The sequence below is a fragment of the Perca flavescens genome, chromosome 2 (assembly GCF_004354835.1).
Source record: "Perca flavescens isolate YP-PL-M2 chromosome 2, PFLA_1.0, whole genome shotgun sequence".
Classification (NCBI taxonomy): domain Eukaryota; kingdom Metazoa; phylum Chordata; class Actinopteri; order Perciformes; family Percidae; genus Perca; species Perca flavescens.
The window spans coordinates 21749570-21772858 of record NC_041332.1 but is presented as its reverse complement, the minus strand read 5'-3'; the positions used below and the strand labels follow the sequence as shown (position 1 = coordinate 21772858).

The window sequence follows — 23289 nt, the reverse complement described above, 5'->3', positions numbered from 1 at the left end:
TATGCAGGACCTAAGTCAATCCGAACGAGGACTTCTTTCAATACTTTTTAACTTTCCTGTCTTGCCCATGGCTTTCAGCAAGGAGTTCATTTGTTCCTACTGAGAAGGAAATTGTCATAAGTATCTAGTTTCATTTCCAAAATAAACAGATGGGTATTGAGGTTTTAGCAAACATTACTCAAACAGTGTTAAATACAGCATTTGTTGGAGACTATTTTCAGCTGTAAATTAGCAAACATTCGGTTGCCTTGCGAGTATTAACGTCAGCAGAACGGTTATTTTGAGATTGACTAGAAATAAACTCCTATTCATTGTGATGAAGGAACACGTCACCCACTGCAACAGTGGGGCTATATGTTTTTGATAGTTTTTTGAACAACAATGGAGATCTGTGGCACAGTGGAATAAACTATATCAGGCTTTGGCTACACAAATAATACTTCTGTGTTGGTCTTTTCATGGGATTTACTGCTAAATAGAAACATATAGAATATCACCCACTTTATCCTTTAAATCATGCTGGTTCTTTTGGATGCTTAAAGATTTTTTATTTAGTAGCAGGGTGGAAAGAGAGGCTGAAAGAAAAAGATGAAGATACTGTTACAGAATTAGCAGTGTAGGCAAGAGAAAACCGATAGGGGAATAAAAAATATAAGGAACAGGAACAAACAGTGTGTATCATCATAGTATTATTGGAGTCTTTGAGTGATCCTCTAATACAATGTTCTGTATTTAATGATCTGTCACCTCCATGCTGTCTTGTTAAAGGGCCAAAATGGCAGAAAAAAATCACTAGTTTATTGAAGAGGGTCTTGGGTGTTTCATTAAGTGCACTTTAGTCTGGTCAAGAATCCTCTCTGCTAATCACAATTATGTGACGCGCTATGGATCTCTACTGTCGTATTGAGGCTGCCCCAGCTCTCTAAATAACATTATATGGTCTCTTCATCAGAGGCAAATTAACGGACACACACACACACACACACACACACACACACACACACACACACACACACACACACACACACACACACACACACACACACACACACACACTCTCAGAGGCACAGCGATGAAGAAAACTCAGGATTGAGGCAGGATCCATCTATCCCCTAGGGTCTTCGTTACCTCATTGAAGCCATTTATTCCACTGAGGCTATATCTCCTGCTCTGGACTTAATTTAGCAGCAAAGTGACATGTTCGTCGCAGCAGCAATACAGGGGTCTTTACAGCCTGGACCACCACTACAGTGCATGTAGACCTATTAGTTATTGCCGGGTACTACAGGTTTCCAGTCATTTTTTTTCTTTTCTAAAGGGGTATTTTAACTCACTCTGATAAAAAATGTTGTATCCCTTTTTAATCTGAAGCAACACAGTATGAGTTGTACCATGTTCTGTTCAGCCTCAGTCGGTAATGTATTTTCTCAGGTTTCTTTCTTTCACTGGCCTTTCTGAAAAGCTGAAACATGATACTGGAGTTTTCCTCATTCTTAGCCAATTTGGTATTTACTACTTTACTGGTGGCAAAATCTGAGTATTCAACAGCTATAGCTCTCTTGGGGTTTTGATAGCACGCCTGTGGCGCCTCGGACTCATGAGACTAGTTGTAACAAATGACCGACTATCCACTTTGTCTGTTTTATAATTCCTCTTAATTCCCTGAGGCCTAACACTGGCTCAATACCTCTATTGTCCCACACCATGTAAACAAAAAATTGTTTATATACAAATTATGTTATTTATTATTTATTTAATTTAAATAGATATGCTGTGTCATTGCTCATTTAACACTCATGTCTATAAAACATACTCAATAAAACACATTCAATTGAGCATGCAAAGAGTTGTTCATCTGGACTGGACCAACGTCTCTACACAGCTGGCCCTGGTTCTCCACTCTTCATCAAGTGTCTCTGAATATTAGCTGATATCACTGACCATCTCATTCATTATCATAACGACCTTACAAGATTACATGAGCAGTGAATTATGCTATAATTTTCATTCAAATCTAAGTGGATCTACTTATACTTTATCAACTGCCTCATCTAAAAGAGCTTCTTAGATGTTTAAAAAAAAAAAAGATTCATTGCTGATAACCTCAGATGTACAACTGATTGCATCCTTGACTTGCTACTTAGAATAAGACAGTTTATTAATGACAGTGTCAATCTAACCTGATCATTATTCTCTTTTTATACCATGGACTGGGTGAAAACTCAATTCTGATTGGCTGCAAGCTGTCTATGTGAAAATTACATCGGACACATACTAACAAGTTCTGGTGACTGTTTACCGTTCTAAAGTAATGCGCTACATTAAATGAATAAGAAAATCTGTATATTATATTTCCAAAACTGAGTGTAGTCCTTCAGTGACTTGTCCTCTGAACACCACAGGATGGCTCTAATACACAAGCTGCAAGAAGTAAGTTAAACTGCCCCTCTGAACTTACTTTGTATCACAGCGATCATCTCACATCCCGTTCACAGTTCAGATTGCTACTTCAGGCTGCGGCTGACAGTACACATGGCGTATCATTTGTTTGTTAAAAAGTCTTGATATTCTTTGGGGAGAAAGCTTATGTTACCCCCAGCCAATAACAGCGTGCAGGTTATGCAGCCCATTCTCATTCCCAGGTACTGCTACTTTGTCACACCCCTTGGGCTTCTGATACCGACACACAGACAAGATGAAGCTCTGCATTCGCACGAAATGCTGTATGAAACAATCAGAAAATAATGTTTTATTCCTCTGATACGCTGCTATGTTCAGCGCTCCTTCTCTTTATTCACTCTCTATCTCTCTCCGATTCGTTCAGCCAGGGAGGAAGGGCCAACTTTGGAAACACACAGCGTTCAAACAGTAAGCCATACCTCCCTCCTACATATTAATACCTTTAAGCCCAATGTGACATTTTCAAATATTTGCTTTTGTTCGACCAGTAGTCCAAAACCAAAAGACAGGGTTTGTCCTGCATTGAGAATTTATTGGCACCCTCAAAGAGGTTTTAGCCAGCACCAAAGGAAAATCACCAGCGCCAAAACGTCCAGCAGTCAACTTTAAGATGATAAGCTGTTAAGCCAACTAAGCTGCATTGTTTCGACTGGACCTGAACGCTCCGCTGTGAAGCTAATTGGATCTCAGTTTTACCGTCCAGAGTCGGGTTGTACAGGACTCTCCCGGTGACCATGTTGCCCTGGGGACACATATCAACAAGACACATTCTGATTTTAGAATTCTATTATTGTTCTAATTTGTAATGGCTTTCTTACAAAAGATGGAAATAAAACAATACTTTTACCCTTACTTCCAACAGGTAATAGTCTTTTACACTGTTTACACCAATGAATTACACGCAACAAGATCTGAACCTGTCGTTGATAAGTAGCATCACACAGACCAATTTCTCCTTCTGATTCAATTAAATATTTTTGTTCTCATCTTTCTTTCATCATGTCTCTCTCCCTCTTTGAAAACATAATTATCATCGTATCATCCCCTCTAAGCAAAGCCATCTGCATGACATGATTTCTTTTGAGTCCTGATGTCTTTTTCTTGTGCGCCTTTTGAGAACAGTATCATCAAATATTATTCAATCTCGTTCAGCTATCAAACCCTCCATCAGTTCCTCTCATCTCCGCACCTCGACCCTTTTCTCATCCAGTAGATCTTGTCTTTTGTCGGTCTCTTCCATCCGTCTGAAATATTATATGAAAGAAAAAAAAAAACTATGTCTCTCTCTTCCCTGTCTGTCAGTGGAAGAGCTTCAAAAGGACTCCCTTTGGCATGACATGAAAAAGTGACAGTTTCTGATTAAATTTTTGCATGTGTCAACCAAGACATTTTGATCATGTTAAGAGTGAACATATACAGGGTGAAAGACAGTTATTTAGCTCAATTTCTGCATCACTGTAAAATAAAATGACTTATGTAGCAATAGCTACAGTTTGTAATGTGTTCAGTTTAAGCAAATCCTGCACAAACCGATATCAACGAAAACTGGTTGAATGCCTGCTGTCTTCAGTTACAGAACGGCACAACAAGAAGCTGAGCAACGTGGGTAGAGGCGGCATCACAGCATTGGGCCCCCTTTTCTCTATTCTTAGCTCTTCCTCCTTCTCTCACAGTCACACATGACTAGGTATAGAAAAGGAGAGGTAGACGAGGCATCTTAAGATTCTGTCTCTAACAAAAACGTGAGGGCATCTATACTCCAGGTCCAGTTTAATTAACATTAAGTGTAACTGTCTGATTTAAAAATTCACAATGTACAGTGTAAGTGCAACAGGCTGTTTCTTGTACTCTAGCAGGGGGCGCTCGCAAAATGAATTATCCATGTGTCAGTGTGACCCATTGGCTATTGTTGCACACACCCGCATGTCAAGCAAGCTGACTGGTTGATCCAACCCCTGTCGAGAGGCAGGTTGGAAACAAAGAAATAAAAAATAAAAACATTACACAAATTTTACATGTATAAAAGAAAAAGCCATGTGCCCTTCGTCTACGTGTAGTCCAGAGAAGCATGTTTCAGCGTTTAGATTACATTCGTTTTAGCTACAAAAACTGACAACTCAGTTCATATTATATTCTTATTTTTTTTAGATTGTGTTGCATGGATCATTTCTTGAAAAAAAATTGCATGAAAATGCATGGGTGATAGAGGCTTTTCTGAGGCGTTGTGTAACTACTTTAAACTTCTCTCCCTCTCTCCCTCTCTCGCTTTTTCTCTCTCTCTCCCTGGCTCTGAGTAAACAATAAACACGAACGGCTGCTCAGCACCTGTAATCCTTCAACGACTCAATCAACATTTGTAAAGCTGGTCACATGAGGCTTGCATCCAAAACTGAGTCAGCCGGCTGTCTGAATCCCAGCGTCAACATCTCAACACCCATATATACATTCATGGCACCTCGCTGCCGCCACTCCGTTCACGGTCCACCGATCCAAACGGGGACCATGCTGCCCGCCTGACAAGAGAGCCAATGCTCAGTTCCTGTAATCCCCTCTACCCAACCCTCTTTCCAAAAACATGCAGCATCACTATGCTGCAACAACACACCCCTCCTAGGCCTTGCACAATGCACCCAGAGCTACATCTATCTACAAAGCTTTCTCCTTCATCCACTGTCAGTGAAGCTTCCTCTGGATTTACCGCCTGCGTCTGGGTCTTTGCATGTCTGTCTCTTTTGCTGTCTGCCACGCCTTAACCCCTTGCTCACTCACTCAGTCATGATCCCCCCCCCACCCTTTTTTTCTTTGATGGAAAATCTATCCTAGAAACACAGTTCACATGCAGCCATTTCAAGCCTGCAGTGTCAGCCAATACCCAAAACTGTCGAGACGGAGGGTGAAGTTTAGATTTAAAAAAAAAATTAAATATTGTGGTGAGGAATTTTGGAGCTGTAGAATGCATGGTCTGTGCAGCATATGTGAGTAAGGAGTAGAATACAGTAGGTCTGCTCAGTGTTGAAGCTGTTGTGTTGTGAAGGAGGGACATAACCAGCTGTCACACACCTCCTCTAAGTCACGCTTCAACAAAGAGGCGCATCATAATTAGATAGTTACATCAGATCCTATGAGTGGGTGAATGCAAATGTGGAGAAGCTCAGTTTAGATTTGTGAGAATTAACTTGTCTCACCCAAAGCTAAAAACAATCCAGCCAAGAATTTAATCTACAATGCCACCAAGAGACAAATCCTGGACATGCTCCATAGGAAGCAGCCGGACACTGACAGAACATGGGATTTTGAGCATTTTCTGTTGCAAAAATGTTCATACATACACACACACACATACACACACACACACACACACACACACACACACACACAGACTGTAAACTGGTCTAAAAGGTTAATTCTGTTGCACATGAATGTAATGTGTAAACTCTCCTTTGGAGCTGATTTTACCTCATCTCCTCTCTTGTACTCGTTGTCACATTTCCTTTTAGATAAGTCTTTCCATTATCTCTACATGCCCCTCCAACTTTTAAACGTGCCTTTTATCAGCCAAACTCCCGTTTGAGTGGCTGCTGAAAGGAGCACAAGCTCAGCAATAACATTGGCTCCAGCTTCCCCATTCCCCTGCTTTATACAGTTACTATTGTCTGGACCTGTTTTCACTTGTGAAGCAGCGCAACGTGCCGTTTTGATGGGCTTATTGAAGCTGGTGCCTCGTTATCCGTTATCTCAACACTGGGCTCCCTCACACAGCACTGCGGGAAAAAAGTTTGACAAAAAAAAAAGACAATTTGTCCTTTCTTCTTTTGGATTACGAATGTTCTTCAGCCTTCTCCTCCCTGCCCTTGGTTTATGAGTTGCCATAAGCTTCTACACATACATTTAAGCACAAAGATACATATTGGGCTTTATTTGTCAAACTATTAACTGATGAATGTTTACCAACCTAAAAAAAAATGAATATATGATTATGAAGTGAGGTGCAGGATCACTGTGACACAATTGTACAGCCCAGTAAACTCCCAGTGAACGGCTCCCAACATTTTCATGATGCTCACAGACATGCAAATACAATCCAATTACTGGAATCGCTGGCCTACCTTTAACATTGCCAGCCCGGATCTCGTCTCTACTCTTCAGAACTGGCATGATGGAGTGATCTGGGATTCGACTCCTCCTCTCATAGCCTCGGATGAAGGGATGGTAGACAGATGAAGTCACGCAGAGAAGTCTGAGGTGGGGTCTTGCAGGGCGAGAGGTGAGTGTTGGGTTGACTGAGGGTGGAGGTGGGCAATGCTGGGGAATGTCAGTGTGAAGAAGTGGCAGGAGGGAAGAGGACCGCTTTTAAAGTGCAATGATATGTACAAAGGACACTTAATTCTTTAGAAACAAGGATTTTTACATATAAAAAGGCCCAAAAAGATCAATCTGCTGATCTAACCTGGTTGAAATATACTTTTGACTCAGATCTTAGAAGACTTTAAAAGTTGACCATCAACTCAAAATGGTAGCCTGCTTATGAATTTAATAAACTACACTAAAAGATAATAGATGGTATAATAATAGAGGGGTGAAGGGGCGCTCTTTCATTTGTCTTTTTCCATCCAACTCTTTTTCCCTTTCCTCCAACGCTGGTGATGCAGCTCGCCAAGGTCTCCCCCCCAGAAGTCTGCAAGCATGTGAATGCAGTTGCCGTGGAGATGAGCAGCAGTGGGTGTGTAGGTACTCCTCTTCTTCCCTCCCTTCCTTCTTCTTCTTTGGCTTTCTTGCCTTGGCTTTGCTTTAGCCAGTCATGATGATCAGTTGTCCAGAACGCTTTGTGCTCTCCTTGTTCTCAGTCTGAAGGGGAGAAGAAGAGAAGGACAGAGTCAGATGGCAGAGAACAGCTGTGGATGGATGTGTCGTTGGTGAAGGCTGAATGCCACTGTGTACACAAGTCAATTGCCTCTGAGGTCAAGGCTTAACTAAGTGAAGCCGCTGTGTCTACATGCCCCCTTTCACTGCAATCTCAATGTGTTGAACGCTGTTGCCGAGTAATATTACTGTGCTATTTTCTTCGTGGGAGATGCTGTCAGCGCTTCTGTTTTATCCTTGCTTTAATCCAGTATTTCTTTATGGGTCCTGAGTCAAAGTGATATTTTGCCATATTGGTCATATCAAGATAATCCTTCTTTAATATATCTGGCTATATCAGGGCAATTTAATGAGAAGAACTGGCTTTGGCTTAATTGGCTTTTTTTATGATTGCTGCATCAGTGTGATAAAGTACCTTGATTTGATGATACTTAATTTGCCCAAAATGGACATTCTTGTCTGGTTATTTTATCATTAAACTGTTTCTCAATTTAATTTTCCAGATAATTTACTGTATTACGATAAATATATACCAATACCAGGATATAAAATCACATACACTTTGATAGATTTCATCCATAGCACCTACTCCTTTTTTGTCTGTAATTATTTCAGACTTTTTATTTAGGTATTCATTTATCCTCACAGATTGTAAAATATGGCCCTCTCTTGCACTGGTATGAGCTTATGTGTTACTGGGAGACATTTTTCCATGATTTTCCCTTTTGCCATCTCACAAGGTTTGATATGCCAGATGTTTAATCAATATTTGTGTCTTTATTGATGGTAGGCGAATATTATTTGGTTAATCTGGGACAGCTAATCCCTCACAGAAAGTTTCAGTTCCCTTGATTAAAAAAGGGACATGAACCCCTGCTTTAACCCAATATGACTGAAATTGTAGCATTTGTGATGATTCGCTTTAGGTTTAATGCTACTAAAATATCAATAGATTTCATAATTTAACAGAGGTGGGGAGTAGAAATAGGCAACTCTTTATTTGCTTTGTTATTAAACATTTCAGGACTTTCTGGTCTGGCACTGTAATCTCCCTAATAGAGCTGAAATGATGGTAATCGATCAATTATTAAACAAATAGTTTGATAATTTATTATTTAAAGCTGTGGTAGGCACTTTTTTTTGCATCGTCGGGCAAAAATTCCATTATTAATCTTTCAGCATATTGTAATTCAAGTGATCTGAGAGAAAACTAGACTTCTGCATCTCCTCTTGGCTCTGTTTTCAAGCTTCATAAAATCTAGCCGTCACAGGGGACTTTGGCCAATCCCAGATCACTTCAGAGAGAGCGAGCAATTCTATTGGCTGTTCTGCGGATGCATTGCCCATGCGAACAAAAAGGGGAGAGGGAGGGCTGCAGGAAAAAGGTCTCACTCTACTTCAAATTTTGCTGTTTTTTTGCATCTAACGAATGCTTTAATGTTTTTTTCTTCATAACTCTCTGGTTCCATCGTCTCAAAAGGTGGATATTTGCTGGTGTTGTTAGGCTGGTGTTGTTATTATTGCTAGGCAACCACCAAATCGGCTGTCCACAACCAACAGTTACTTTGCTGTATGAATTTAATTAACGGGCACTTTCCCGCTCTGAGTCAAAAGGTTTTTCAACTCAAGGCAGGTTTTTCAAATCCCGCAAAAACGCAAGGCGCATAGAGCAGAAAAAATGGGAGGCGCTCAATAACGTAAAAGCAGCGAGTAAAATGCTTCACTCTCATTACAAATAATTACAAAGTGGCCAGGTTGGCTCAGTGGGTAGAGCAGGTGCACGTATATTTAGAGGTTTATGCCTCGACGCAGAGGTCCAAGGTTCAACTCTGACCTGTGTTGATTTCCTGCATGTCTTCCCCCTCTCTCTCTCCCCTTTCTCACCTGTCCTGTCCATTCAAGGTGGAAAAAGCCCAAAAAATTATAATTACAAAAAGCCACCCCAGGCTGCTGAAACATGCTCTGTCTAATGTGCCTTAATCTTCTACAATAGTCAGTTCAGTTTTCAGGTTTTGGACTTTTGGTCGGACGAAAGAAAACATCTTAAGACGTTACCTTGGACTCTGAGATACTGTGACAGATACTGTTCTCTATTTTCTGATCTCTTATGGACCAAACGATTAATTAATCGAGAGATTAATGAACAGTGAAAATGATTGGTAGTTGCAGCGACAGTAATGTCTGTTCTGTCTAATGTTTCATAATTTCGTCGTCTTTAACAGATCAAGGGAGTTGTCTTTTTTTACCGTGTATATGCTCACAGGGATCTGTCAGTATCTGGAAACGTGTGTTTATCTGTGTATTTGAAGGAAGTCGGATACGTAGGTATACACAATTTGGCCTAAGGAAAATTGTCTAGTCGAGTATATCTGCATGTGAAGAATCTTAATCCTGCCTGGCAGTGTAATGAATTATTCATTCAACAAAATTTATTTACAAAAAAAATCCATCTTTCTCTCCGACTCCTCCAAAGTCTAATTATCTCCGACTCTCACTGTACTATTAAAATGACACTGATAGCCTGACTCTGATGTAGAATAATACAGTATTTCCTTAAATGAACCTTTGCAGAAGACAACTGAATATGGTTGGCTTGTTGGTTTAGTTCCCACGCTAGCTTATGAATCAACAGCTTTTCAAAATGTGGAATGTTATTTGGTGTGAGTTATTCCAGAAAGACATTTGTACTGAAGCAAAGGCTTTAATGTGTATGTTACTTTCGTACTTCATCAAAACGCCAAAATGTGTCAAAATACATTTTGCGGTTTCAGTACGTTTCATTTGCTTTATGGACACCAGCGTTTGGATTAAAATCAACTAACACGTGCGTTCTTGATGTGCTTGGTATCTAAAGATCTCCAAAATTATTTATTATAATTTTATAATTTATGGTAAAATTCTTTACAAAATGGTAAAATTAATAAAACACATAGTAGATTTCATTCATGTCACAAAGTTGTTAGAACTTCTAAACTGTAAATGAAAAATACATGGATCTTGACAACGGCAAGAAAGAAAACACTCTCCTACTCCTTAACATTGACAGTAGTTTCTTTAGGGTTAGGGGTAGAGTTAGGTTTAGGGGTAGGATTAGGTGTAGGGTTAGGGTTAGGGGTAGGCTTAGGGTTAATTTCGCTTCTGTGAACCGGATGTATCTCCCACTCCGACCGGTCCTACGAGAAACCAGTGCATGCAAAAGGTTCCTAGGTATGTATCACATGTAAACAAACCGGCATTGGGGGGAATACACACACTATCTCGCCTGCAGTCGGAATGGAAGGGGTTTGATGCAAATTAGCGACAGTCGGCGTTAAGGGGTTAATGACTCGTCTTTTGAACATAAATCCTTCATTAGCCCGAAACCCAGGAGGTGAGCATGCCCTTTTAAGCCTTCATATTTTAAACTACTGTGTGCTCACAGCGGTGCAACATCACACCACTGTTTCCAAAGACGCCCTAAATCATTTATACTGTTTTGCTTAAAGACGTTAGCGTTAAAATCAACTTGAAACTTTTAGAACATGGGGCCCACTCTTTTACTCCGTTAATGGAAAATATTTAGGAGGAACCCGCCATAAGACCCTTACGTTTTATTGTTTTGAAATACTATGTGACAGCTAAATGTATAATGAATCTTGAGTATTTTGTGTTGTTAACGACAGTTCCTGACTGGCAGGAATCACCTTATTTACAAGGCTTTTAGTGCAAGCAAAAGATACTTGTCATAATTCACTTTGGGGAATGTGATGATGATGATGATTTTTTTTTTTATGTGTAAACAATTAAGAGTTTGCTCTCGTTTGTCTAATCATCTTTAGGATAATTATGCCATCAGTAATTTGCTATTTCGTTGCTAGTTAATTACCATAATAAGACATCTGGTTGCAGAAAAGCTAACACAGCATTGGCTCACCTATCCAATATATAATGCGCTCTGAGACCTACAGCCCAGTATGTCACCTACAATGACAGTGTACTCATTAAGGTCATGCTGAAGAGTCTGACACAGTAACGCTGGTGAGTAAGTCACATCAGATCTGTGGTTCATTTCCAGAGATCTAGTCGTTTTTAGAGATGTTTATTATTAAGCCATTCTAAATTAACTTTTTTATTTTGAATGGCTTTTAATACATAGTAACGGTGTGACATTGTCCCTTTCTTCCTCCTGCTTTTATGTAACTTTTTCTGATTTTACTGTATTCTATGTTTTGTTCTTTGTATTGTATGTTATGTTGTTTTATTCTTGGTCCTTGATGTGAAGCACTATCGATACCTGCTGGTTGCTGTAAAGCGCTATATAAATAAATGTTGATTGATTGATATGTTGCAGAGCCATCAAGCAGGAAACAAGAAGAAATGTAATGGAAGAGGAGGAGGAGGGCATCAACAAAGCATTGGTTAACAAACCTCAACCAACTGAAATGCACAATAAGGAGAAGAAGAGGGCTAAAATGGATGCATGTAAATGCATGCACCTGCACACTACACTGGAGTCATTGAGTGAGTCAACTGATGTAAGCGGATGGGGAGAGATTTGACCAAATTAACAGAGTATCTTGAGCTGGTTTCTGCCGCGAATTAGAAATGGTCCTCGAGTAAGAAATCTCTGTTGCTCAAAATCCCCGCTGAGAGAAGTGATGAGAATGCGTCAAATTCTTAGATCTACCAGTATATGGATAAAGATCAAAGGCATGGTCTGATAAACATCCTATTAGTCACAGCAGGGTGAAGAAAGGTTTAGCAGTACAAGCAAATGTGATGGAAAATATAATAATACCCTTCACAGTGAACCTGCTGATTAAAGTTCATGCAGAATACGTTTCCATTCGGGGGCATGCACAAACACATGCACACTCGATTAGCTGTAGTCTTGCGCACACACACACACACATATTCAGTGCACACACCTACTGTTCATGCATGTGCATACACTCAGTTGCGAAGAAGAAGTGAATGCTATATTAATTCACTACTCACCTAATTAACTCTTTTCTGTAACACATAATTTATAGACTGTAGTGGAGATGTTTTACAGAGGAGCAGAGTTGAGACACAAAAGCAAAGACAGAGCAAAACGAGTGGTCCTTCATATTCCTTCATGACGACATCCCACTCTCAGAACAATCAAGAAAGAGGTATTTATTAAGCCCCTTAATCAGTCCATAAGAAAGGGGGAAAAGGAGACTAACGCGGCTGGTGTGGGCCTACGCTACTGGGCGTAATTTTTCACCTTAAGGTTGAGTGCACAGCTAGATGTCCGTGGATACATAGGTTAAAAACGTACAGTCTAGCAGTGGTAATGCTTTAAAACAGCGATTCCCAAAAAAGGTGTGGCAGTGAAAAGTAGAGACAGAAACAAAGCATCAAACACAACGTAAAGAAGGGAAATGTGACAGAGGGAAAGAGAAAGGTAGTGATGAGATGGGATATTAAGTTCTATCTATTTTTGATCTGTCTATCAGTCTGTCTCTATCTAACAACCTGCACACCGTCTATTACGCCTCAAATCCACCGTGCGGCATTGCCCACTTAATCCACTGTTCAACATCCAACTAATGCCAAGCGGTCTCTCTTGCCTGACAGAGGATGAGTATGAAGACAAGTGGAGGGGGGAGAGCTTCAGGAATGAAAAATGGCCAGTTCCTGATTAAAACCAATTAAAGCGAGGGAAGGGGAAATTGAAAACATGCAGAAGCACGAGGATTCCATTCTGGAAAATAGTTTGATGATAATAAGGAGCGCATTCAAGGTTTTAGGATTGTGTGTGTGTGTGTGTGTGTGTGTGTGTGTGTGTGTGTGTGTGTGTGTGTGTGTGTGTGTGTGTGTGTGTGTGTGTGTGTGTGTGTGTGTGTGTGTGTGTGTGTGTGTGTGTGTGTGTGTGTGTGTGTGTGTGTGTGTGTGTGTGTGTGTGTGTGTGTGTGTTGGGAGGGTTGTATAAGAACTAATGACTGCTGATGGACTGGCAGAATGAAAATAAGCACAAATCAAGAATGAAATGGGATACACTCTTAATGACTTGAGATGGGCATTCGCTCCGGACTTTGAATGCAGCTAAACAAATAACACAAAGAGAGTATCATTTAGTTTGGACTAAATATTCCCAACTTTGCCAAATTATAATAAAACCTATAAGGACGCCAACGTGCCAAGAAATTAATCTCATTCTTCCTCAAGACTAAACTTAATTTGTCTTCCAATGTTAATTCACAAAAGGTTGCAAAACAAATTGATATATTTATTAAATGGAAAAGGGGACGTGACATGTGGACACATAAAAAGAGATGTCTTAAAGACAACAATTAAAAATGGGCGCACTTTGCCATGGTGAGCAGAACAGATGAGGAGGAGGGTGTGAAAACGGTGCGAGACCAGACCGATATCGACTCACTGAACACTGTTGTTTTAGGCATAATTTAGTGTGCGAGTGCATGTGTGTGTTAATGTGTGTTTTATGTATACGTAAAGCACACACAAATACACACAGACAAAGAGATGGACAGACACTAAACGATAGTTAACCTACCTAGAGTAACATTTAAGAATCCCGCAAGAGTGTGATGCAAAGAAAATGGGTGTGGAAGGACCAAAAGAGAAGGAAAAGGGAAAAAAAAATAGTCATTCATGAGGAGTTTTTTTAGTTGTCTTTGAAGAAAATTCATCCAAGTTCATATAACATCAGACTTTAGAGACAGAAAGAGGTGTAGGATGGGGAATAATGAACTGATGGCAGCAGATAGAAATGAAATGGCAAGGAGGAACTGACAGGTATGATATGGTTTGGTGAAAGGGAGGGAAGAGTGGAAAGGAGGAAGGAAAGGACAAAAATTAAAACAAACTCCTTCTTCCTTCCTCTTTTCTCTCACTCATAAATAGACAAAATTATACACCAGGTAGATGGAGAAATAGATGAGGAGGCAAATGACGGAGAGAGAGACTATATGAAAAGATGAAGCACCTCCCAGCACCGCGATGAGGAATAAGAAAAATATAAAACGAAAGAAAAAATTGAATACTCCAAAGCCTTCCGTTTTTGCTCAGTTTAGTAAGGCGAGGGGGGGGGTTGTCAGTTATATCCCCCCTCTCTCTGCAACTGGTCAGTCTTCTTTTATCTTCCGTCCTCCTGAAAGCAAGGTGCTACCTTCCCCTTCAGATGAGCTGTAACCCTTTGCCAACAAAGCTGTTAGACATGGCACTAAGGCTGGCTGCACGGTGGGGTGCTGCTACCCAGAGATACAGAGAGTGGAGCCGAAACACACCTCTGGCTGGCATAGAGCGCAGAGCACAACTCAAACTGCACTCACTTTTTCTCCTCCTCCTCCTCCTCCTCCTGAGAGAGAGAGAGAGATAGAGAGAGAGAGAGAGAGAGAGAGAGAGAGAGAGAGAGAGAGAGATATGTGGAGGTGGGTCCCTCTATAGGATTGTGAATTAGAGAGATGCTACAGTGAAGAAGGGCTGTTGCAACAATTGTCAATAAAATAGTTTTTACAAATGAAAGCAATAGCTCCCTCTGTTGTTGTGCTTAGAGATGAAAATAAAATTGGCAAAAATGAGGTTTAATTAGAGATAAAAGGTTTTTCTAAATTCTTTGCAATTTTGTTTTTGTGTCACCGTAATGCCTCCTGTGTGTACTGACAATTTTTTTTTGGGGCTCATATCGGCTTGATAGTGATGAAATTGTAACTGATTCAACCTGGTTGAAGACATTTTTACATTTTGAAAATCCATGTAGCTAGAGAATGCTTGAAGTTCAGAAATGTTCGTAGTAATTTTATTATAGAAGTGTTAATTGTCAAACTGGGGTCCTAAGACCTACAACGGTACTCCAGAATAGGTTTCCCAGCAACATTTCAGTAAAAGTAAAATGTAGGCTATTTTACACAGGATTTTCTCACTATCTCTATGATGAGTTTCCATTTCCATCATAATCTGAAACTTGTCAAATTCTGTGACGTTTGGAGCAAACTATGGGGAAAAAAATAACATTTACACTTAATGGAATAAATTCCTACGAAGGTAATTAAGTACATTTACTCAAATGCAGTACTTAAGTGAAGTTTTGTGGTAACGTTACTTGCAATTTGCTCAAGTATGTATGACAGGTATAGTACTAGCGTTAGTAATCTTACATAGGCCTATACAATTCATAATCAGCCTTTAAAATATGATTTTGTGACACATTAAGCTACCCAACAGTAACATTTGACTAGCTACAGCATCAAAATGCTGCTTAACATTACATGTTGATACTATTTGTACAAAAATATGATACCTATATATTGACTCTGAAGGGACAATTCTGCATAATAAATATGCTCTGTATACTTTCATAGTTTGAGCGCAGAAGTTTAATTCGTTGAGTGTGTTTTCATCGTGGTATTAGTAGTTTTATTAAGTATAAACTGCCCTGAACACTTCCTTCTTCACCACTTAGCTAGCTTACCTAACATTACTATCGGTAGCGTTAACGTTAGATATCATAAAGTGTTTTTAAAATAACGTTACAACATATTTAGTGAACCTTTCGCAATGACAATATAACATTAGTTGAAATGCCTAAATGGCTTATTCTTTAATTAAATAAAATGCCTAATTGAGATCAAATAATTTGACGGGTTTGTTAAACCGAAATACAATTAACGTTGACCGCTCAAACGCTGAGTTTGTACAAGCTAAGAGTTAGCTAGCTAATGATACCAACTTTTCACAAGTAACGTTATAGCACTGGCGTTATAGACAGTCAGATATGCAAAACCAGACTTACCATGATTTTATGCACAGGTCAAGAAAGAAGGAGCAGTTCTGTGGGACACTCGTAATCCAAATTTCCACGTAAACAACACAAATTGATGAAAATAGGCCAGCTAGTCACGTTCACGTTAACTTGTTGCTGCTGTTGAAAACGCTAGCGACGTGACGCATCACTAGGTATAGCTAGCTATCAGAATATTTGCGTCGCAAGTTTGATCTTTTAAAGCTGGATGTGTAGTTCGAAAACGCTTCGGTGTGATCCTGAACGCACCATTACAATTACATTTAGGGCCTACATTTAAAAAAAAGCTATTACCACTTGGTTAGTTAAATCAAATTTAGAAAGGATACAAAATAATTCAAGGTCATTTTCGTTATTATTATTAACAAATGTCAAAAAAGGCTTTCAAATATTAAATTATTATTTTTTATTTAATTTGTGTCTAATAATTAAATCAAGACCAATAAAACTATCAAGCATATAATGCAGCCATATCGCATCGGTATCGGTGTATGTCAGCTGATAAGTATCAAGAAATTGCACTACAGAAAAGCCAAACTAGATTTGAAGCAATGTAGAAACAGCAACCCTTCATAGTTTTGTCCACCAGAGAGCACTGACAAGTTGATTTTTCAACTGTCAAATGTCCGGCTTGGAATTGGTCACAATTAAAAAAATATATATATATATAAATAAATACATTGTAATATATATATATATATATATATATATATATATATACACTACTGGTCAAAAGTTTTAGAACACCCCAATTTTTCCAGGTATTTATTGAAATTCATGCAGTTCAATGTCTTATTGTACTCTGAAATGAAAGAATAGAACAAATGAACAATTTACGTTAATAAAGAAATAATGGAAACAATTTATAACTTTTTACAGTTGAAACTGAGACTTGCAAGCAGTCGTGTCTAGATGGTAACCCATGATTGTCTCGAAAGTCTCATGACATGGTTGAGATTAGGCATTGACCTTGTGGTTAGGGTTAGTTTAGTCTATATCCTTGATGTTCCACTTCCGGGATTGCTCCGATGCCACAGGAAATTCTGCCGGATGCATGTGTTTTCCGTTTCCTTCCGCTTTCTTTGAGTTCGAATTTTAAATTTGGTGGATTCATGAGGACTATAGTTAACTGCTCCTCAGATCTCTGCATGATAAATTCAGACAGCTAGCTAGACTATCTGTCCAATTTGAGTTTTCTCTCACACAACTATTTTTCAGCGGCTCTTTGTGGAGCTTAGCGCCGCCCATGACAATTGTGATTGGTTTAAAGAAATGCCAATAAACCAGAGCATGTTTTTCTCCCATCCCGGAATGCCATGTGGAGTAGCCAGACCCTCCTCCGCTTTGTAGCATGTGGATGGTCTGGCAAAGCGAGACTACGGTTAGTTATGCTAGCATAGATAGTCAGGCAATTCTTGGGTTACCATCTAGACAAGACCGGTTCAAACCCAGAACCCTCTAGCTGTGAGGCGACAGTGCTAACCACTGCACCACTGTGCCACCCCCTTTTCTTTAGGAAAATCTTTGAGTGCCCTTGTATAACTATAACCATACTTTTATAAACCTAGTTGAAAGATGACTGTAAAAGTCAAATCTATTTTTTAAGGTTAAATTACTATTAAACTACTATGTACTTTCCAGTACAATATTGACTATGAAAGAAAGTCGAGGTCCGCGCTTAATTGAGTGCTGCAGGTTTGCTTGATTTCATGCTTAAATTCTCCTCTGCTTCTGCAGTTAGAGCAACAAATGAGATATGCACCAGTATGCTAGCTAGACACGGACATCCTCTTGTGGTCCGTGTGCAGCAAATCTAAAGATGAAAGCTGTTAAAAGGGCCCTGTAGTTTTATTGTAAGCAAATGAAAGTTATGTTTACATTGAGTGTTTCTCACAAAACATTGTGTGTATTGTTGGTGTCTAACAAACATGTCAAGGAAAAGTAAAACATTTGCAAAGCAGATTTTTTTATTTTTTATTTTTAGGTATTGTAATCCTAGCATGGTTTCATTTAAGTTTACCAGCTTGCAGTCTTCTTCCGTCTTTGCTGGCACATTGCAGCATATCTTGGCATGTTCCCGCCAATTGTTGATGGAATAGTGTGACCCCATTGGTAGGACTGTGTATCATGTCACCCGCGTGCCTGCACAAGATAAACAAACTGGGACCCACTCATAGAAAAACAGCTACAAAGCACCACTAGAGGTCTACAACTCCAAAAGGGACCTTTAATTGTAAATACTAATGTTGGCAGTTCTGTGGTTCACCATTCGCTGCCAGATATGTAGAGCAGCTGTGAGAATCCTGAGAAAAATAAAGCTTCAGCAGATAAGCCCAATTATCTGGATCCCTATACAAGGGAAATAGAAAGCCTTTGGTTCTTCTGTGCAAAGCACTGCATATCCATTTGGAACTGGTAAAACATGGGACTTTTGTCACAGACATCTCTGTATGTATCTGTGGGGTACTGCTGTATTCAAGGTGGTAGATTGGTGGTTCTGTAATTGCAGTGAAGAGCTAAGAACCGGAAAAAAAGATGATGAAATATATCCCAAAATTAATAAGCCAAGACTTTAATAAAACCTTTTATTGTGTTTGTCAAAGTCTGGTTGCCAGACAAAACTTACAAAAGTTATTCAGTTTCTACCACACATTTATACATTTCTGTGCAATTCCGAGTTTACACTGATAATTCTGTCACCTATTCTCAAGTAAAGCAAAAATACATCCGGATCATAGTAACAGAGACAACAACATAAATATCTTACTTGGTAGAGGGGCAAAGTAATTCAATTATATACAACAGCTTGAGTCACAAAAACTACATTACGTACATTAACCAGACCAACCGTTTGCCGCTTCAATTCTCCAACTCAGAAGTCCAGTTGTTATGTAGAGAGAGATATTTACAGATACTGTATGTGTTCAATGCACACTATTTGAGTTCCCAACATAAAAAGTAGTAAAAGAAGTCATGAACTTTCAAATGCAAAGACTTGTTTCCATTCTTTAACTGCTCAGCTAGAGCTGGAATTGATGACATTTGTGCACTGAGGTTCACAGAAGGAGCCAAAGCGCCCGTAGATGTCTTTGGCTCGAACAGCAAAATGATAAGTGGAGCCAGACTGGAACTGGGTCAGCGTACAGGCCATAGGCAGAGGAAGGGCCTTTACCTCCCCAATCTTCTTCCAGTGCTGCTGTGCTGCACTGCTGTTGGAGTTGTCTTGATGGAAGGCATAGAGGTGATAGCTGTCTACAGCTGCACAGGTCCGATCAGTTTCTGCCACACACCAGGACAGCACTATACCGGTCTGACTTGGCACCAGCTTCAGCTGAGGCTGCTGAGGAAGTGAGGTCCGCTCAGCCTCCGGGGGTAAGCGTGGAGGTGCGGGTGCAGCGGGGAGAGGGGGCAGTACTCGGGTTGGCGTACTAGTGGTTACAGTGCGGGATTTCAGTGGAGAGTCCTAAAAACAAAAAAATTTCATGAATTGTTCCCCACGCAAAATGGGCTGAATATGATAATGACCACTAACTCTTGAATAATTAAAAAAAAAAAGCACAAGCAGTAATCATGCATATAGAAAGTGGGTCTAGAAAGGTGATGGAGAAAGTTTTTCATATGCCAAGATGAAAAAATTCTCAACTTCCAAACAGTCAGAAATCGGTTTTTGAGGGCAAAGACAACATAACTACTGGTAGCTTTTTAAGCAGTCCATCAGGATAAGATCCACATATTTCACATTCATTCATTCATAACATATGTAAATAACAATAACTCAAGATTTATAACTTAAAACAAATAAATCATAGAATAAAATGCTGTTCTAAATCCTCACCAGTGGGGGGCGGTGGTGGACTGTCAATTGAGGATTGCCGGTAGAGTTCTGATTGCTTTGCGGGGACGACCTTGGTCCTGCACCTGAGGGCAGAACACACGCAAAGATTACAGATTTATAACTTAGATGTTAACATACACAATATATACATGTTATCGCTTTGATTCTGTTAGTTTTTAAACTAGATAACGATTTTTATCATGATAGTTTCCCATAGCCAGGATGAGCACTGGTTTATGTGTTTGTCCCAATATCACATGCATGCACAGAATCACCCTTTCATGCCCTCAACATAATGTGGTGGACTTACTGTTGGGAATGCTGATGACCGGGTTAGGACGCAGGGTAGGTGAGGGAGCTGCAACAGTGGCATTCTTTACTCCTGTCACTGGAGAACATGGAAGAACAAAATATTTAGACTAAGGGCTGCTTTTCATTACAGTGCGTGTTAAGGTATAGACAACAAATTATAATATAAACCTATTTTATTGTACGGGGAAACAAAAAAAAAAAAAAAAAAAAAAAAAAAAAAGGAGGTTCCCTTCAACCTTACCTTGTACGTCATCATCGTCCTCGGTGAGATCAATGACAGATCCTTTGGGTCGTGCCCCCGGAGCAGCTGCTTTGGTTGGAGTGGATCTTGTAGCTTGGTTGTCTGAGAAAACATTTTTTTTTAAAAGCCAGCAACACCTCACTATTCTTTGGCCAAGACAAGGCACACTGCTCTTTAAATCAATAATAATATACCCAAGTGTTTTATGAAACAAGGAAAGCAAAGAATCATACCTTTACATCCCATTCTGACATTTCTGGGACTGGCCAAATGGCCGAATGACCGACAACTTGATTTTTACAAGCTGCTGATTGCAGCAGCAGAAGCATTTTAGATACCTCTAAAAACAACAGCATTGGTAAACAAAGTAGTACCCCACCTGTCTTTGATGTCAGAGACGTCCCTTGTGGCGGTCCTGGAGCGGTGGAACCTGTTGCTGCCGGCCCAGAGGTTGCAGGTGAAGAGGCAGAAGACATAGCTCCTGCTACAGACACAGACTGAGCCGGCGTCCTGGCTGTGGTCACAGATACCCCTGCGTTGGGTGTTGTTATCCCGCTGGCACCCCCCTGGTACACAGCACGGGCAAGAGAGAGCTGAGCAGAGGACATCTGGCCAGTGGAGGCCTGGAGCGCTGGGACAGTAGCAACAGCTGGGGCAGAGGCTGGTGAAGTGGTAATCGCGGGAGCAGGCTTGAGTATAAAAGTGGCGGTGGAAGTAGTGGTTTTGGACTTGCCGAGTGAGCTGGCTGCAGATAAAGTAGAGACAGGGATGTTGACCAGCGTTCCTGTCTGGCCATTAGCCATTGATAAAGGCAGCTGGATGAGGAGCGGCTGGCCCGCAGCCATAAGGCTGCTCCCGGAGGCCGTCTTCAGCAGCAGGGTGCCTGTGTGACTCTGAGTGGTGATGCCAGTGGCCAAGGTGGAGCCAGCATTAGAGGTGGTGGTGGTGATCAGCTGGAGGATGGGGGCCTGTGAAACCATGGCACTGGAGGTGGGTGTATGGGCCAGACCTGTGGCGGGAGCTGACAGAGCTAGCGTATGTGGATTTGCTGAGGGAAAACAGGAAAAATGGCTTATTTCAGAATGTGACAGGAAGGGTCACTGAGACATTCAAATGAACTGCATTTTTTTCTCCTTTACCCATCTGCTTCTTATACTTAAAGTCAAGTAAAGGGTGCAAAACCAGGAGCAGACTAGTTTATTGCTAGCAACGGTCATGGCAGTTAAAACATCCTGGCATGCAATGGGCAAAAGACAGGTAACACCTATCGCAGCACTAACATGCAGACAAATTCTTCACACGGCTACAGGACAGGATAATGCCGCGTTCTATTTACCTCGGAACTCGCAACTGGGAATGACGTCATACCCGAGTTGAATGCGTTCAATTTAAAAGTCGGATTTTCATTAGCTCTAGCCCGGTTAACCATTGTTAGCAACCAGTTGATAACAACGCATTACGCCGTTTTTTGTGCGTGCAAACAGCGTAACAACCATACTGTCTATGGTAACAACATGTCCACAGATAGAAGTTGGACATGCCTGTGTGAACGACTGAGTGACACAAATAAGACAGAAGTGCTTATAACTTTGTTACTGCAGCTTTCACAACTGTTGATACCGGGGGCAGCCATGTTGGATTTTGATCTTGGGCTACCGCGAGCTTGTACGAGTTCCGAGCTCGTAAATACGAGGTCAGGGGGCGTGTTTCCGACTTTGACCTCGTAAAAAAACGAGTTCCGAGGTAAATAGAACGCGGCATAAGGCTGGCAATTTTCTACATGTCTGTCATTGTCAGTGAATCCCAGACCAAAATCAACAATGTGTTAGTCCATCTCTCAATACATTCTGACTTCCTCAGCCCGTCTGTGACTTCCTCAGCCTGTCTGTGACTTCCTCAGCCTGTCTGTGGCACTCCGCCCAACTGAAAATGTTGTCTTTTAAAAATATACAATTTAATACAAAACAAAGGCTAAACTATTTCCTATGACCGCTGGGCACTGTTGTTTTTTGCAAAAATAACTCAAACAGGAGTAAACAGTGATGGGGACTATTTACAGTCACAGATTCCGTATGCTAGTGAGTATTTACTGCAGCAGGACAGCATATGTTGAATTGACTCAAACTACAATACGATGCCTGTGTTAATGGTAATGAAGGAACATTTTGTGTTTGGCTACACAATAACATTCTAGTTAGTAGGATGAATTCATAGATGGGTTTGGGCTTTTAAAAATGCTTTTGCACTGTGGAAGGAAACCGCATCCAGACACAAACACATGGTGAACATGCAAACTTCTCATGGAAAGAAACAGGACCAAATATTTAAAATCCACAGCTTTGTTATTGGGAGGTCACTCAGCTAACTATTGTGCCTCTGGTTATTCTATTTAAAAAGGAAAAGACCAACACAACATCCAGCATAAAGGAAATCCTGCGACTCACCAGCTGTGCTGCCCGTAGAAACCGTTGTTGGAATCTGCTTAAACTCCATGGAAGTACGGACGGGCCTGTTTAGAAAGATTGCTTATGCTTAGAGCCGTTTATGTCCACAAAAGGAAGATGACTGAATGTGGTAACAGGGGATGACATTTCCTTTTATTCAACTTCATACAGTCTCATTTGAACAAGGCGAGATTCCACCTCATACTGTAATTGAAGTACATGTCCAAGTTTTCATTAAAGCATTTATCAGTATGTTAAGTACAGTTCAACATTTTCAAGTGCGGTGCCAATTTTTGTGCACAAGTCACCAGAAATTCATACCCCTTTCAATATGAAATGATTTTTTTTTTTTTTTTTTTTTTTATGA

General features: G+C 40.3%; 2 protein-coding genes across 4 annotated transcripts in view; both read right to left on the bottom strand.

Moving 5' to 3' along the window:
- grin2bb (glutamate receptor, ionotropic, N-methyl D-aspartate 2B, genome duplicate b) overlaps nt 1-3700 on the bottom strand; it is a 106179-nt gene extending 102479 nt beyond the window's left edge. Inside the window, exons 1-2 of the mRNA XM_028589074.1 lie at nt 3650-3700; nt 3116-3202 (exon numbers count right to left, since the gene is read on the bottom strand). Coding sequence (XP_028444875.1) covers nt 3116-3202; nt 3650-3700 — 138 coding nt within the window. The remainder of the gene's footprint in view (nt 1-3115; nt 3203-3649) is intronic.
- Nucleotides 3701-18661: 14961 nt separating this feature from the next.
- The window catches only part of atf7ip (activating transcription factor 7 interacting protein), a 30132-nt gene continuing 25504 nt past the window's right edge, over nt 18662-23289 (bottom strand). For all 3 annotated transcript variants that reach the window (XM_028595807.1, XM_028595824.1, XM_028595815.1), the window contains exons 9-14: nt 22923-22987; nt 20858-21526; nt 20479-20580; nt 20236-20313; nt 19926-20008; nt 18662-19553 (exon numbers count right to left, since the gene is read on the bottom strand). In XM_028595807.1, the coding sequence (XP_028451608.1) occupies nt 19107-19553; nt 19926-20008; nt 20236-20313; nt 20479-20580; nt 20858-21526; nt 22923-22987 (1444 nt within the window). In that variant the 3' untranslated portion in view covers nt 18662-19106. The remainder of the gene's footprint in view (nt 19554-19925; nt 20009-20235; nt 20314-20478; nt 20581-20857; nt 21527-22922; nt 22988-23289) is intronic.